The sequence below is a fragment of the Rousettus aegyptiacus genome, unplaced genomic scaffold (assembly GCF_014176215.1).
Source record: "Rousettus aegyptiacus isolate mRouAeg1 unplaced genomic scaffold, mRouAeg1.p scaffold_m13_p_6, whole genome shotgun sequence".
In the NCBI taxonomy this organism is placed as follows: Eukaryota; Metazoa; Chordata; class Mammalia; order Chiroptera; family Pteropodidae; genus Rousettus; species Rousettus aegyptiacus.
In genome coordinates this window covers 55,602,787-55,615,653 of record NW_023416309.1, presented here as the reverse complement: position 1 = coordinate 55,615,653, position 12,867 = coordinate 55,602,787, and the positions used below count along the sequence as shown (strand labels likewise).

Sequence of the window (12,867 nt, the reverse complement as noted above, 5' to 3'; positions counted from 1 at the left end):
TGTTCCAGAAGACGTGGGCCAGAGAGCCTCTCCTTCCCGCAGATCCAAATCCTTTTCCTTCAAGGCCGTTCGCATGACGCCTCATCCCCGAAACTTTGCCTGGTTCTGTCCTCCTAAAAACCCGGAGCTCCGTGGCCGCCCCTTTGCTGACGCACTAGGAGGCTTCAGCTGTGACATCTGAGTATTACCCTCTCCACCCACAAGGTGGGAGCTTCCTGAGGCCAGGTCCAGGCCCGGCTCGGCTCTCCTCTCCCCTCGATGCCCAGCGCGCGTGCGACATTCCCCAGCGAGGTCTTGTGGCACAAGCGGGTTCCTGACTCTTTTACCCCTTGATAAGCAAGCTCTAAAAGAGTCTCCTTTCCTTCCCACCTTCGTGCATCAATAGATATTCGAAGGAAACAGTGAAAAGGAGATCCCGGTTCTCAACGAGCTGCCTGTCCCCACGGTGGCCCGGTACATCCGCCTCAACCCGCAGTCCTGGTTCGACAGCGGGAGCATCTGCATGAGGCTGGAGGTCCTCGGCTGCCCGTTGCCAGGTGAGTGCGTCCTCCCGCCCTTCCTGCAGGATGGGGGGCGGGGGGTGGGGGGCTGATGGAGAGCAGGCGCCGAGCCTGGACAAGGAAAAATTAACCTAGCAATCTTTTCCTCGTGTAAAACAAACAAACGAACAAAAGACTCCATACCTATTGCAAAATATTTGAAAAACATTGGCAAGCACAAAGAAAAAAAATAAATAAAAATCACTCAGGAACACCATGAACATTTGCATTCGGCGCCTCAAAGCAGCACGCCAACCGTGGCTCGCCTCCTGGATTTTTAAGATGATGCGTGTTTCGAGGCTGAAAATTCATTCCATACAAGCGAGCGAAAAAGATGCCATAAAACGTGTTCGGTAGCATGTTTAATTGTCCTCGGGTGTTCCTGCCACACTGGGTAGCGGAACCGGTAGAAGTTTTAAACTTGACCGTGTACGTATTCTCTTTCTGTTTAAATAGCATCTCTTGGCTGCCTGTGTCTCTGGGTAAATGCTCGTTTCTTTAGGTCGTATTCCCCTGACCCTCTTTTCACATGATGGTATCAGGCTGTGACCTCACGATGGCAGGAAGGAGGGGGCCTGAGTTCACACCGTCTGGCTCCTTGCTGGTGTGTGCCCTGGACGGGCTTCCCTGGCCAGGCTCGTGGCTGACTCTGGCCTTTTGGAGCTGATGAGTTTGTGCCCATGCGGGGCCTGCAGAAGGCCAGACATCCTGACCAGACATCTCCAGGGAAGGACGCTGGGCCCCAGGGCACCCCTCAGATCCTTCGCTGGGGCCTGTGGGAAATGCCACGTTCTCTTCGGCCCACAGTCAGGTCGCAGGGAACGAGGAGCACGGCCTTGGTCATGACTCCTCTGCGTCCTCTCCCGGAGCGGCTTTCCCCGTCTCGCCTCGTGGGATCGGCCTCGCTTCCTCTGGGTCCCTCCGGCGCTGCCTGGGCGCGGGGCTCCACCAGCTCTGATGTGCTCGGAGGCCACCGTATCCATCATGCTATTTCTACAGCCATCCCGCCCCCGACCGTGAACTTACACCGACTGTGTTTTCAAAGCGTATTCGATGTCACTTCTTGCTTTTCTCTCAATCCCATAATACCCTTGATCTTGCTTTGGCAACTATGAATTTTTAGCACACAGACCGTATTGGTGAGAAACACGAGTTTATCTACCCACCTGCTTCCCCCCTGTTCCAGACAGATTCTTTGTTTTAAATTCGTACTTACTAATTGCAAAACTTTTTCATGTCATTAAAACCATTAGAGACCATCTGTCTCGTGGATGCCTTCATTCTGGTTCACGGACAAAACCCCGTGTTTTTAATCCATGCTTTAGAGTCTCTAAAGAACCTCACAGCGAATCTCTTTGTTTCTCTGTCATTGTGTGTGTCCAGGGTTATCGTGTAAGTTAGAGGACTACAGGATTGTTGCTTAAATTAGATTATGATAAGTGGGATTGCAGGTGCAGAGGGAGCGTGCATTTTCAAGGCAGGCAGACCCACCGGCAAAACCACATCTATTGAAGGCCCGCCTGACTATGGATCTGGGCCTCTTTTGGTGGCTGGTTCGTCCTGGAATTGTGATCCCAGGTCCCACTGGCCGCCATCCAGAGCCTGCGGGGCCTCTCCAAGCACGCCGCGTCTGCGGGCACAGCTGTGGGCGGGTGAGTGTGAGGTCCCCTTTGTGCCAGGCCAGGAGGCTTGCTCCCCGTGGCCCTCAGCACAGCCTCGGCCTTTTCGCTTCAAAGAGTGGGGCCATGGTTTCTCTCTGTGGGCAGGATTCATCTGTCATTGGGAGAGGGCAAAGGGCAGCCTGTGAGAATCTCATGAAATAAATATTTCCCTGTGAAGTTATTCTTGGTGCATGCGTGCGTGTGTGTGTGTGTGTGTGTGTGCACGTGTGCGTTTGAAGTTAGGCCCTGGAGGCAATTTAATCCTCACGAAGACAGTTACAGTGGGAAATCTTAGTGGGTTCCAAGTGTGGACCCAGAATGGCTCAGTTTTCCAACCCCAAATATTTAGGGTCATTTTTCTTCTAGGAGTTACTTAGCAGTCTGCCCAGAGGGGAACTGGCCTTTACTCACACTGCTTGTCATGTCCAAGGGTCGGGGGCGGCCCACGGGGCCCCCAAGTCAAGTCCATGTGAACTCAGCGCTCATTGCCCTGTTGTTGGCACAATCCATCTGTGCAAGTTAAGGAGGCCAAAGCCAGGGGCGACCCAACCCACTGGCCCCCCAAACCCAGGGTGACCTCGTGGTCGTAGTGGGGCCACCTAGACCCCGTTCTTCCCGGAACTCTTATCTGTGAAAAATTCACTTGCTTTGCGTCTGCTTCTCTCGGTCCAGCCTTCCCATCGCCTCCCGTCTTCCCGTGGGCGCCCAGGCGGGGGCCGAGGAAGGTGGTGATTCTTTCTAAGACTTCGTGAATAACGTTTCCAGAGATTTTTGAACTGGAAACTGAGTTACCCTATACCATGGTCTAGCAATAGGCTTTTTAAAGCTCAAAGGTAAAAGAAAATGTCCTTTAACGGTTATAGAGTTTCAGTTTTACAAGATAAAAAAGTGCGAGGGATCCGTTTCACGACGACGTGAATATACTCGGCACTACTCAACGGCACTCTTAAACATGGTTAAGATCAGAATTTTATGTTGTGTGTTTTACCGCACTAAAACTTTAGAAAAATTCAAAAAATAATTTCGTTATTGTTAATTTTTTTTTTAAGTAAAAATTTTCTTCTGTAAATTCTAATGGACTTGTCCATTTTGGACTAAAGAGTCGTACTTACCAGAACCCAGGGAGAGCTTCTTAGGATAAATATTGAATAACGAAGAGTTCAGGTTAAGACGCACATACCAGCTGCCTCCCAGATCACAGCCTGCGGGTTTTCGGGCTTTTCCCTCTTGTAAACAACGCTGCCTGGTTCTGCAAAGTGCCCCACGAGCCTGCTGTGTTCTGTGTCCTCACGATGCGACAGGCCTGTGCCCAGGGTCCAGGAGAAGGCGCTCCGGGCAGTGGGGTGGGGGCGGGGTGATGCCTGAGCCCCAGCGAGTGCTGCTCACACCTGCTTTTATGAACGTGTGACTCTGACCTCTGGGGAGAGTCGTCACTCCTTCCCCCAGTCGTCTTGGCCGCCAGGTCTGAGCGACCATCCTCCCTCTGCACAGTGCCGAAGTGACCGGGGATCTTGTGAAGGACTCGGAGGACCTTGTCGCGAGCCGTGCGGAGGTCTCTGGGAAGGGCCTTTTGCTCCCTCGAGCTCAAAGAGCTGCTGCCGCAGAAGGACCCCAGAAACGCTGTCCATCCTCTCTCCTACCAGGCACCCTGCCAGGCACACGCCTCTGGAGAAGGGGTTCGATCGTGAGGCTGGCCCCCGTCTCGCTGAGCTGTAGTCCTCTCTCAGCCAGCCCACCCCTCTCCTCAGTATGTCCGAGTGAGGGGCGGAGGGGTCGTCACAGCGGCAAAGACTTGTAACCGACATCTGTTTGCTTTGCTGCCTTCCACTTTTCCTCACAGTCAGGCCGCAGTTCGAATACTCTCTCGCCCTGTGGGATTGATCACGAGATTGAGCCCAGGCCCGGGCTGTCGAGTAATCGGGTGGGTGACACGGAATCACTCGCGGCCACGGTCATTCGGGCCTCCTTTTGCTACGGGACCACCGTTTACCAGCCGCAGCCTCTCTCCATCGAAACTGGTGCTCAGGCCGTCTGATCAGAAACGGAGATGATTTCACATTCCTTTCAGGGGGAGCTGGGGCTCAGGTCGGACCTGGGCCCAAAGTCCACTTCTGCCCCTTGGCAACTGTGGCTGCGGGCAGCGGGCGGAAGGACCTGTACTTTGCTTGCTTCACCTGCAAGGTAACGTCAGCACCTTCTCTGCAGACTGGGGACTGAGTCCTCCATCTTTGGGGTCACCTTTTCTTTAAACATCCCTGTTCGAGCAGATCAGGATGTTGAGCAGTTGAATAACAGAAGTTTGGAGTATGATTTTAGGCTCCACGTGCCCCACCTGGAGTTTGCCCGTAACTAAGGGGGTCCCAGAAGGAATCTGTTGGTTTCCAGTACGTGTGATGTATCAAACCAAGCACAAGAAAAGAGGCAGGGGACTGAGTCCCCAAAGCTCCCTCTGTGAGGCCTGGCAGACGGACTCAGTCAGAACTCTGTTTCCGACGTCGGAAGTCCTGCTCGAATCAGCTGAAGGGGGAAAGGAAAATTTTGGCTCACATAAACGGAAAGTCCGGGGCTAGCTCTGGCTCTGGCTTCAGACAAACATGGGCGTTCTCTCCGTGGCCTTCTCCATGTAGCCGAGGCTCCCCCTATCACTGCCCCACAGCCGGGAGGGAGGCTGGTCGCTACCACCCCAGACTGTCCTGCCTCCCGAGTGACTTCAGCAGAAAGACTTTCCTTCTACAGCCCCGGGCGGAACGCCATCTGATCGGCTGCCTCGATCCTGGGATCTTGGGATCACGCTGAGGACAAAGTGTTTAACTGGCCGGACCTGGGTCACATGTCCATACCTGTGATTGGTCGCCAAGGCAATTCCATCAGAATCTTCTGGGATGCATTCCCCACAGGAGAAGGGGAACCTTTTGTCCCCAGAGGGAAGAAGGGGACAGTGGGTTTGGCGGACTCATCGTAGATTCTGAGCCCCAGGAGGGCGGAGCTCTGTTCTCACTTATCTCCTTATCGAGAGCGTTGGTCTCCTAACAGGTTCCCAATAAAACTTTATGCAGTCAGAATAAGTGGACAAGTAAAGGAGGATTTGGTCCGAATGTGGGAGGTTCTGAAAAATACTCAGCTGTGGTTTGGAGGCAGTTCACATCCTTATGCAAATGGATTCAAGCTGAGGCTTAAAGAACTCGCCAAGCAGGGAGCTGTTTGTACTTGGCCTTCCGAGAGAGTTTCTTCAGTCCCTTCTGAGAACCTGGAAGGCATATTCTGAGTTCAAAGACAAAGGGGCTTTAAAGAGTTTGGGAAAGAGGTCCCCAGGGACCTGGGGAGAGGAAGGTTTGAATAGCTCTCAGAAAACGGCTGTGTGTAAGTTAAGTGTAAATTAATGTGAAAAATACGCTGTTCCTTTGCTTTTAAACACAGAGGTTTAGAAATCGCCAGGAGGGCGGCTTGCCTGAGGGCGGGGTCAGCCGCCACTCCAGAAGGAAAGCCCCCGCCCCCCGAAAAGTAAGGGGGCGGTGTCTTTTGGCTAAACCCAAATTGCTTTTGCTTTCTTTTCTGGACAGAATGCCAGTTTGCCCTCCCACGGTATTTCCCTGGCAGTGACAGTCATTTGTTTCTAATAGAATTATTGGCAAACCTTTTGTGACTATAAAAACCGTCTTTTCATTGTTCGCGTCTGTATGTGATTTTCGGCTCGTTGTGAGCCCTGGCGAGTCTCGTGTGGCTTTCACGACCCGCGGCCGTGGGGACGCAGACATGCCGCTGGCGCAGTCAATCGCAGATGTGTGCACCGTGCCCGAGTACCGTGACCCTGCCGGAGGTGTGCTCAGTACTGCTGAACACGGCGCTTCTCAAACTTCTGAGCCCGTGGAGCCGCCTGCGAGTTTTAACAATGTGAGTGTGATTCGGTAGGTTCGGCGGGGTCCGACGAGCAGCCAGAGTACTGGTTTGCGGACCGCGCTGGCGGCACCCTCTGGGACTCGCTGCTCCCGGCACCGCCGGGCGTATCGCCCGCCCGCGCCACCGCCTCTGCCTCCGGCATCGCTCTTCCAGTGCCTGGGGTCAGACCGACACCTGCCGTGGTTCTGGCCTCGCCCGCGCGGTTCCGGGGGTGGTAGAAGGACCTGCAGAGCTCTGCGTTCTTGCAGGGAGACCCAGGCCGGCCAGGACTTCCGGCTGCGTCCTCTGGTGGGGAGATATCGGGGGGCGGGGGGCCTGGCCGAGGTCTGCCAGGAGGAGGACTCAGGGCCCGCTCACTCCTCCTTGTCCTCGCCTTGCATCTGAGTGTGCTTTGTTTCTGTAATTACATGAACAATACGTGCTTATATTACAAGGATAAAGAAAAAAAGTCAGTTTACATGGAAGCGAATCCTGTCAGGAGCGGACATGTCATCCCCAGGCCCCTAAATCCCAGTCCCCGGAGGTGGCCACTGTTTATACATCCTGATTATGCCCCTTGGGGTGCTTCAGACCCAACAACAGACCCCCAGCTCCTATTGGCTTAATGGCTAAGGGACCTTGTCACCTGGTGTGATTGGCAGTCCCGAAGAAGGACAGGCTCCCAGGTTGGTTCGGTTCACTCATCGGCTCCGGAGGTCTCTGGGACTCTGTCTGTCCCCAACCTGGAGAGATTCTCGCTCACTCCTCTTCTGCAACCTCGGCGTACCCCCTTCGATCTGGACCGAAGGGCTGTGCTCTGCTGGGCTTGGCCCAGTCGTGTCGGGCCCTTGGAGCTGGGGACCTGAGGTCTGCTTATGAGAAGTGGGGAAGTGAGAGGGGTCCCTAACAACACAGGCTTCTGTGAGGAAGGACGAAAATGGACTGAATGCTGGTGAGCAACGAATAGGGTCCCCCATACTTCTAAAAATTTCCATGCATGCATGAAGTTATGATACTCATTCATTCACTTGTCATTCATTTATTTATTCATTCAGTGCTGACAGTTTGCCAACACACACGTTATCCTAAAACTAGCAGTAAACCAATAAAGGAGGTGGCAGTATGTTTTCTGTTTATGGTGCAGAAACTAAGGCAAAGTCTGTCCAGTGACATGTCCTGGGCCACGCAGCATGTAAGTGGACAGCAGAGATCTGAACCCAGGCCTCCTGGCTCCAGGACCATGCTTTCCATCACTAGGGAATTCTGACCTCTAAGAGGCATCTTGAAAGTTGTCTCTCTCACCTCTGTGCCTGTGTGAGAAGCTGGAGATCGGGCTGTGTCCCTACACGAATCGGGCACCCAACAGCCACCGCACATAGCAGAATGATGTCTGCGAATTCAAAACCATGTTTCTCTTCCTAGATCCAAATAACTATTATCACCGGCGAAACGAGATGACCACCACCGACGACCTGGACTTTAAGCACCACAGCTACAAGGAAATGCGCCAGGTAGGACCTGGGTTTGTCGAGGGGTGATACACGTGCACCCCGAAACACGTAGGCTTTTGTTTTCAGAAGTTAGGAGGATGATGTGTTAGGGGTTGACTCTGAATGATCAGTTTGGTTTGCTGAAGCCACACTCAATGCTTGTAGTTTCAGGGTTGAGAAAGCCTCTTCGGGGCTTTCTGCTTGATCTCTCCGTCAGGGTAGTTAGTGCAGAGTCTTTAGGAGAAGGGCCTGGGATCTAATTTGTAAAAGCCCCCCCTGTGATTCCAACGCACAGCGAGTCTTCAGATCTCTGGCCCGATGTCCTTACAGCTCCGAGCTCTTCCATACTGTCAGGAGGAAAAGGTGCTCCCAGAGGAGCTTGTCCCCTGATTTAATTCAGAAACCAAGACATTCCGAGCTATTGGTGGCGTTTGTGTGCTGGGTGCAGAGGGAGAAGGAACCCAACATTTACTGGGACCGGCTGAAAGAGCAGTCCCCATGCTGAGGGCTTGGCCTCTGAAATCCTGCTCAGGGTGTCCCCCTAGCGGGGTGCCGGGAGGGGCGGGGACGCGCCGGCAAATGAGAAGTCCTCAGGTGTCAAAGAATCTGCTTGCAGAGACAACCCGGCCGAGAAACGCCCTCGCAAATGCATTTACGGAACCTGAACTCACCAAGGCCAAATTACTGTGGCTCAAAGCGGGGGCTCCTAGGTGCTGAGGAAAGGAAGCAGCCCCCAGCCCCGGCGAGGTCGGGGCAGTTAGACCAAGGCCCACCCCAGGGAATCGGCAAGCCTGGCCTGTCCCCATGTCCTTCCAGTGGACACACACACAGCTTCCAGACAGCTGTCAGCACAGACTTAGAGGCGGGACATGCTAAAGAAATTGTCTCGTGCCTCGCTCCTCAGAAATCACGGTAATGGGTGTGGGTCTGCCACTCTGCGTTCTTGGGGGATTAAGGGGCTCAGCTCACCGCTCCATCTTAGGGAGCATTCGTGTGCTAGCCCAGCTTTGCTTGCTGGACATCTCCAGACATCTCTTCCAGCCCAGAAGTTAGACAAATATCAGCTCAGTTGGGATAATTACTGTCAAGAGCAATACATCTAAATGCATTTCAAACGGACTAACTGCACGGAGGGTCCGGGTAGCTGGCGTCTTTAAATAGTCGTGCTGCGTGGGAAACTGGGGTTCTTCTCTAATAAGGAGAGCTGGGGGGCGGGGGACTGTGTGTCATTATCTGCCAACTCTGGTCACTGTGCTTGGGAGATGCGAGAGCTAAGAGGAACCTTGGCACTGTCAGTGCGGCCCTGCGGGGGGCGCTGGAGGACCCCGCCGAGGTCCCAGGGCCCAGCGCTCGGCTGGCGGGCATCTCTCAGTCCTGAGGAGTGTCCAAGTGGCAAGCGATCGGCCGCTGGGGTCCCTGACCCCTGGGGGTAGGAGAGCAGCCAGCGTTTTGAGCAGTCGCCCATTTGGAGTCTGCTAGGTTACCGTGGAAATCCTTCTACTTCGGGGGAAAAACAATGTTAGTTTATCCTGGTATTGAAAGAGACATTTACAACAAACAAAAAAATGAGAAACAGCAGCCCGAGCAGGAAGAGGGAAGAGAAAATAGGAAAACGGACTGCGTCGGAAGCAGTTCCTGAGAATGCCACGAGCAAGGCCGGCCTGGTGTCTGGCCGAGGCGTCCTTTGAATCAGATCAGGATCGTGCGACAATTCCACCCAGCACAGCACGGGTGTGTCACGGGCCCCTCACAGTCCTTGCTCGGAGAAGGAAGGAAGGCGACCTCTGGGGACAGCGTCTGTGCCCTTCGCCCCCGACCACAGCTTGTGGCCTTGCCACCCCCAGGGCCCCGCTTACCTCCCGGGCCTCTTGCCGCATTCCCGCGGGCGGCGGCTGCCCGTCCGATGAGCTCGACGGTGAAAGCAAAATTCAGAAAACAGCACCTGTCTGTTTCACTTCCTCGACCCTTAACCACACGCCTCCCGACACCATGGCCGCCCTGTGTCCCCTTGCTGAGCACCAGCGGAGTGGGGCGCCGTACGATTCCCGCCTGTCACTGCACCGTGAGCCCCGGGAGGGCAGGAGCCGTGACTGTGTCCTCAGCCGAACGCCATAGATGTTCCTCAAATTGTGAAAGAAAACCGATATTCAGTAATAAATATTTTTTTAGGCAGAGATATAGAGCTTTCGAAAAGGCTCAGGCTGTCTCTTAAAGGACCCATAGTCTAGTGAGGGGACAAAAGAAAACAGGAAACCACAGTGAAAAGATAAAATACCGCAGCCAAGGTCAGGGACAGCCACAGCCACGCAGGTGCTAGCCTCCACCCGGGGGTGCTGGAAGGACAGGAGACCGCTCCGGGCAGAGAGGACAGCCCTGGCGTGTGAGGAGGGGGATCCCCGGGGTGGGGTGGGGGCTGGCGGGGGCGTTAGCAGGTGGCCGTCTCCTGGGGAGCTCTGCCCGCCTTAGCGCCTCGCCCGCATTGCTTAGGTCCTTAGTCATTGCATTCACTGCGTTTTTCAGCTGATGAAGGTTGTGAATGAAATGTGCCCCAATATCACCAGGATTTATAACATCGGCAAGAGCCACCAGGGCCTGAAGCTGTACGCCGTGGAGATCTCCGACCACCCCGGGGAGCACGAAGTTGGTGAGGTCACCCCTCGGGGATGCCTCTGTCCCTCATGTCTGGTGCCCTCCGAAAGGGCAAGGAGACCGTTCCCCGGGGGAGAACGTTCATGGGACAGGGCCGAGCCGTGCACGCACCACCCCACACAGGCGGGTCCTGCAGAACTTGGTTCTGTGAACCTTTCGTCTTGTGATACGGGCTGCTTACTTATTTAAGCTAGAAATTATCCTCCTTTGCTCCCAATGGACCATTTTTTTTTTCTTTTTACTTCTGTTCTCCAGCTCTGGGTCAACCAAAGAGGAAAATGGCCAGAGTCGGTTAGGACAGCAACCTTTTCTGGCAGAAAATTCTGGATTCCCTGTTCATTAATGGCTCAAGTTTGAGGAGGTCCCTAATTTTTAAAAAAATTTCAGTCTTATTTTTCAAGCGTTTCCTGTTTCCAGCCATTTCCCATTAGTCACTCCCGAGAACATATTTTCCCCGAGGTCAGAGGGACTTCTCTGGTCCGTTTTATGGTAAATCTGTGAGCCCTTCAGAAATCCCCCAAGACTTAAATCCAGAGATTTGTCTGATTCATGCAGCTAACATTCGTCGGTATTTCAGAATTTCAGGGGTTTCTTTTAAAGAATAAGGGCTTATCTACGGGTAAAATCACATTTCCTCACAAGCAATAGGTTCACCAATGGAGGACGGAAAAGCGTTGTCAACTCGTGCCCTGTACTGATAATTTCCAACCCTGAAAAGCTGAGCTTTGGGGAAAAAAAATATATAATTACACTCAGACATCCCTTTACAAAATTCTATCACTGCCGACTTGTGCTGCTGGCCTGTTTTCTGCTTGTATTTATTCATCTTTGTGTCCTTATAAAATGGAATCATTTTAAGAAAAATAATTACCTCCCAGAAGAGAAAAGCCATTCCCTTTTTTTTTTTTTTTTTGGAAAAAAATCATTTCTATGGCTTGTGTTTTATTTGTTAATTTAAACTCTAAACACTGTCCTTTTATTTATTCTTATTAAATAAGAATAACCATTATCAGCTTGTGGTGGTTATCATCTAAGATTTTTCTATGCATTTTCTTTTTTATCTCACTCTTTGGGCATAAAAGCATAGAACTGATATAATTTGGGAAGTTTATTTGAAAGACTAGATACCCTATCTAGGGCTAATACTGTAAATCGATGTTTTTCTGAGATCTTTTATCCTAGCGCAGGGTGATAAGGGCTGTTTTGCTGCGGGCGCCTGACACACACGCCCCTGTGTTCCTTCTGTCTCGGAGTCCAGGTGAGCCGGAGTTCCACTACGTGGCCGGTGCCCATGGCAACGAGGTGCTGGGCCGGGAGCTGGTGCTTCTGCTCATGCAGTTCCTGTGCCAGGAGTACCTGGCCCGGAACGCACGCATCGTCCGCCTGGTGGAGGAGACGCGGATTCACATCCTCCCCTCGCTCAACCCCGACGGCTACGAGAAGGCCTACGAAGGGGTAAGGCCACCGCGCTCCGAGCTGCCGCTGGGCCCCGCCCACCCCGCCTGCTCGCCCGCTGCTCCAATGTCCCTCCGCTGAGACAAGGTCTACGAAAGATGTGAAGCAGGAACTGAGAATGATGAGGACCCTGAGAGGTGGACATGCCAACGGACTGGAGAAAATGAATGCGAAACACACACACACACACACACACACACACACACACACACAGTGAGAATAATAAAAAGAATAAGAACACCTGACATCGAGCACTTAACCGAGGCGAGCACCAACCTCGATTCCTGTGACTCGTTTTATTCTGATATATTATTTGTATTTCGTGTTCTAATTATGGTGTAGAATGTGTAGAGGTTGCAGTTATGCGTGGGGCATACATACGTATAGAATTAAGTATAGAATAGAGTTAGTATCATCTGGGACTATTATCTGGGAATGAAAGGGAAAACTGTACTTAAAACGATGGCACCTACCGAACGCGAGCTTCACGATTCAGAATTTTAGATGTATTTGTTGGTGCAGAGAGTTAGGGGTTTGCAATGCCGGCTGGTTAGGGGTTCGTGAGCCAGAACCGTGGGCAGGGCAGGGAGGACGTGTGGATGTGGTGGCCGTTGATTCTGCAATGACGGACTCAGGTTCGTTGGCACCCGGCGTAGACGCTCTCAGAGGAATGACGAAGGGGACGAAGGGACCTAAGACTTCCTGGTGACCGCCTTCGGGCAGGACCCACTCTCTGCCGTCCCTGTTCACAGCGATGTGGCTGTATTACCCATCGCCCACCACATAGTAACAGAAGGTGTTTCGAAATTACCCTTTGGATGCTGTCTTTGGGTCAGCGCGGGTGTAGAGGCTGAGGGACACACCCCGGGTGGCGATGGAGGTGTCCTCGGTGTGACAGAGTCAGCTCCGCTGTGGGACCCTCACATTCTGAATCGCCTCCAGGGCTCGGAGCTGGGAGGCTGGTCCCTGGGACGCTGGACCCACGATGGGATCGACATCAACAACAACTTCCCCGACCTGAACACGCTTCTCTGGGAGGCGGAGGACCGGCAGAGCGTCCCGAGGAAGGTTCCCAACCACCACATCGCCATCCCGGACTGGTTCCTGTCTGAAAATGCCACGGTGAGTGACAGTGCCCCGCAATCCGCAGAGCGGCGGAAGGCCAGAGCCAGCGCCCACTGGCATCTGCAGAGGATG

General features: G+C 53.3%; 1 protein-coding gene across 1 annotated transcript in view; it reads left to right on the top strand.

Annotated features, from left to right (window-relative positions):
- CPXM2 (carboxypeptidase X, M14 family member 2) overlaps positions 1-12,867 on the top strand; it is a 76,352-nt gene that overhangs the window by 51,805 nt on the left and 11,680 nt on the right. Inside the window, exons 6-10 of the mRNA XM_016155153.2 lie at positions 386-536; positions 7,499-7,587; positions 10,087-10,210; positions 11,474-11,670; positions 12,613-12,792. Coding sequence (XP_016010639.2) covers positions 386-536; positions 7,499-7,587; positions 10,087-10,210; positions 11,474-11,670; positions 12,613-12,792 — 741 coding nt within the window. The remainder of the gene's footprint in view (positions 1-385; positions 537-7,498; positions 7,588-10,086; positions 10,211-11,473; positions 11,671-12,612; positions 12,793-12,867) is intronic.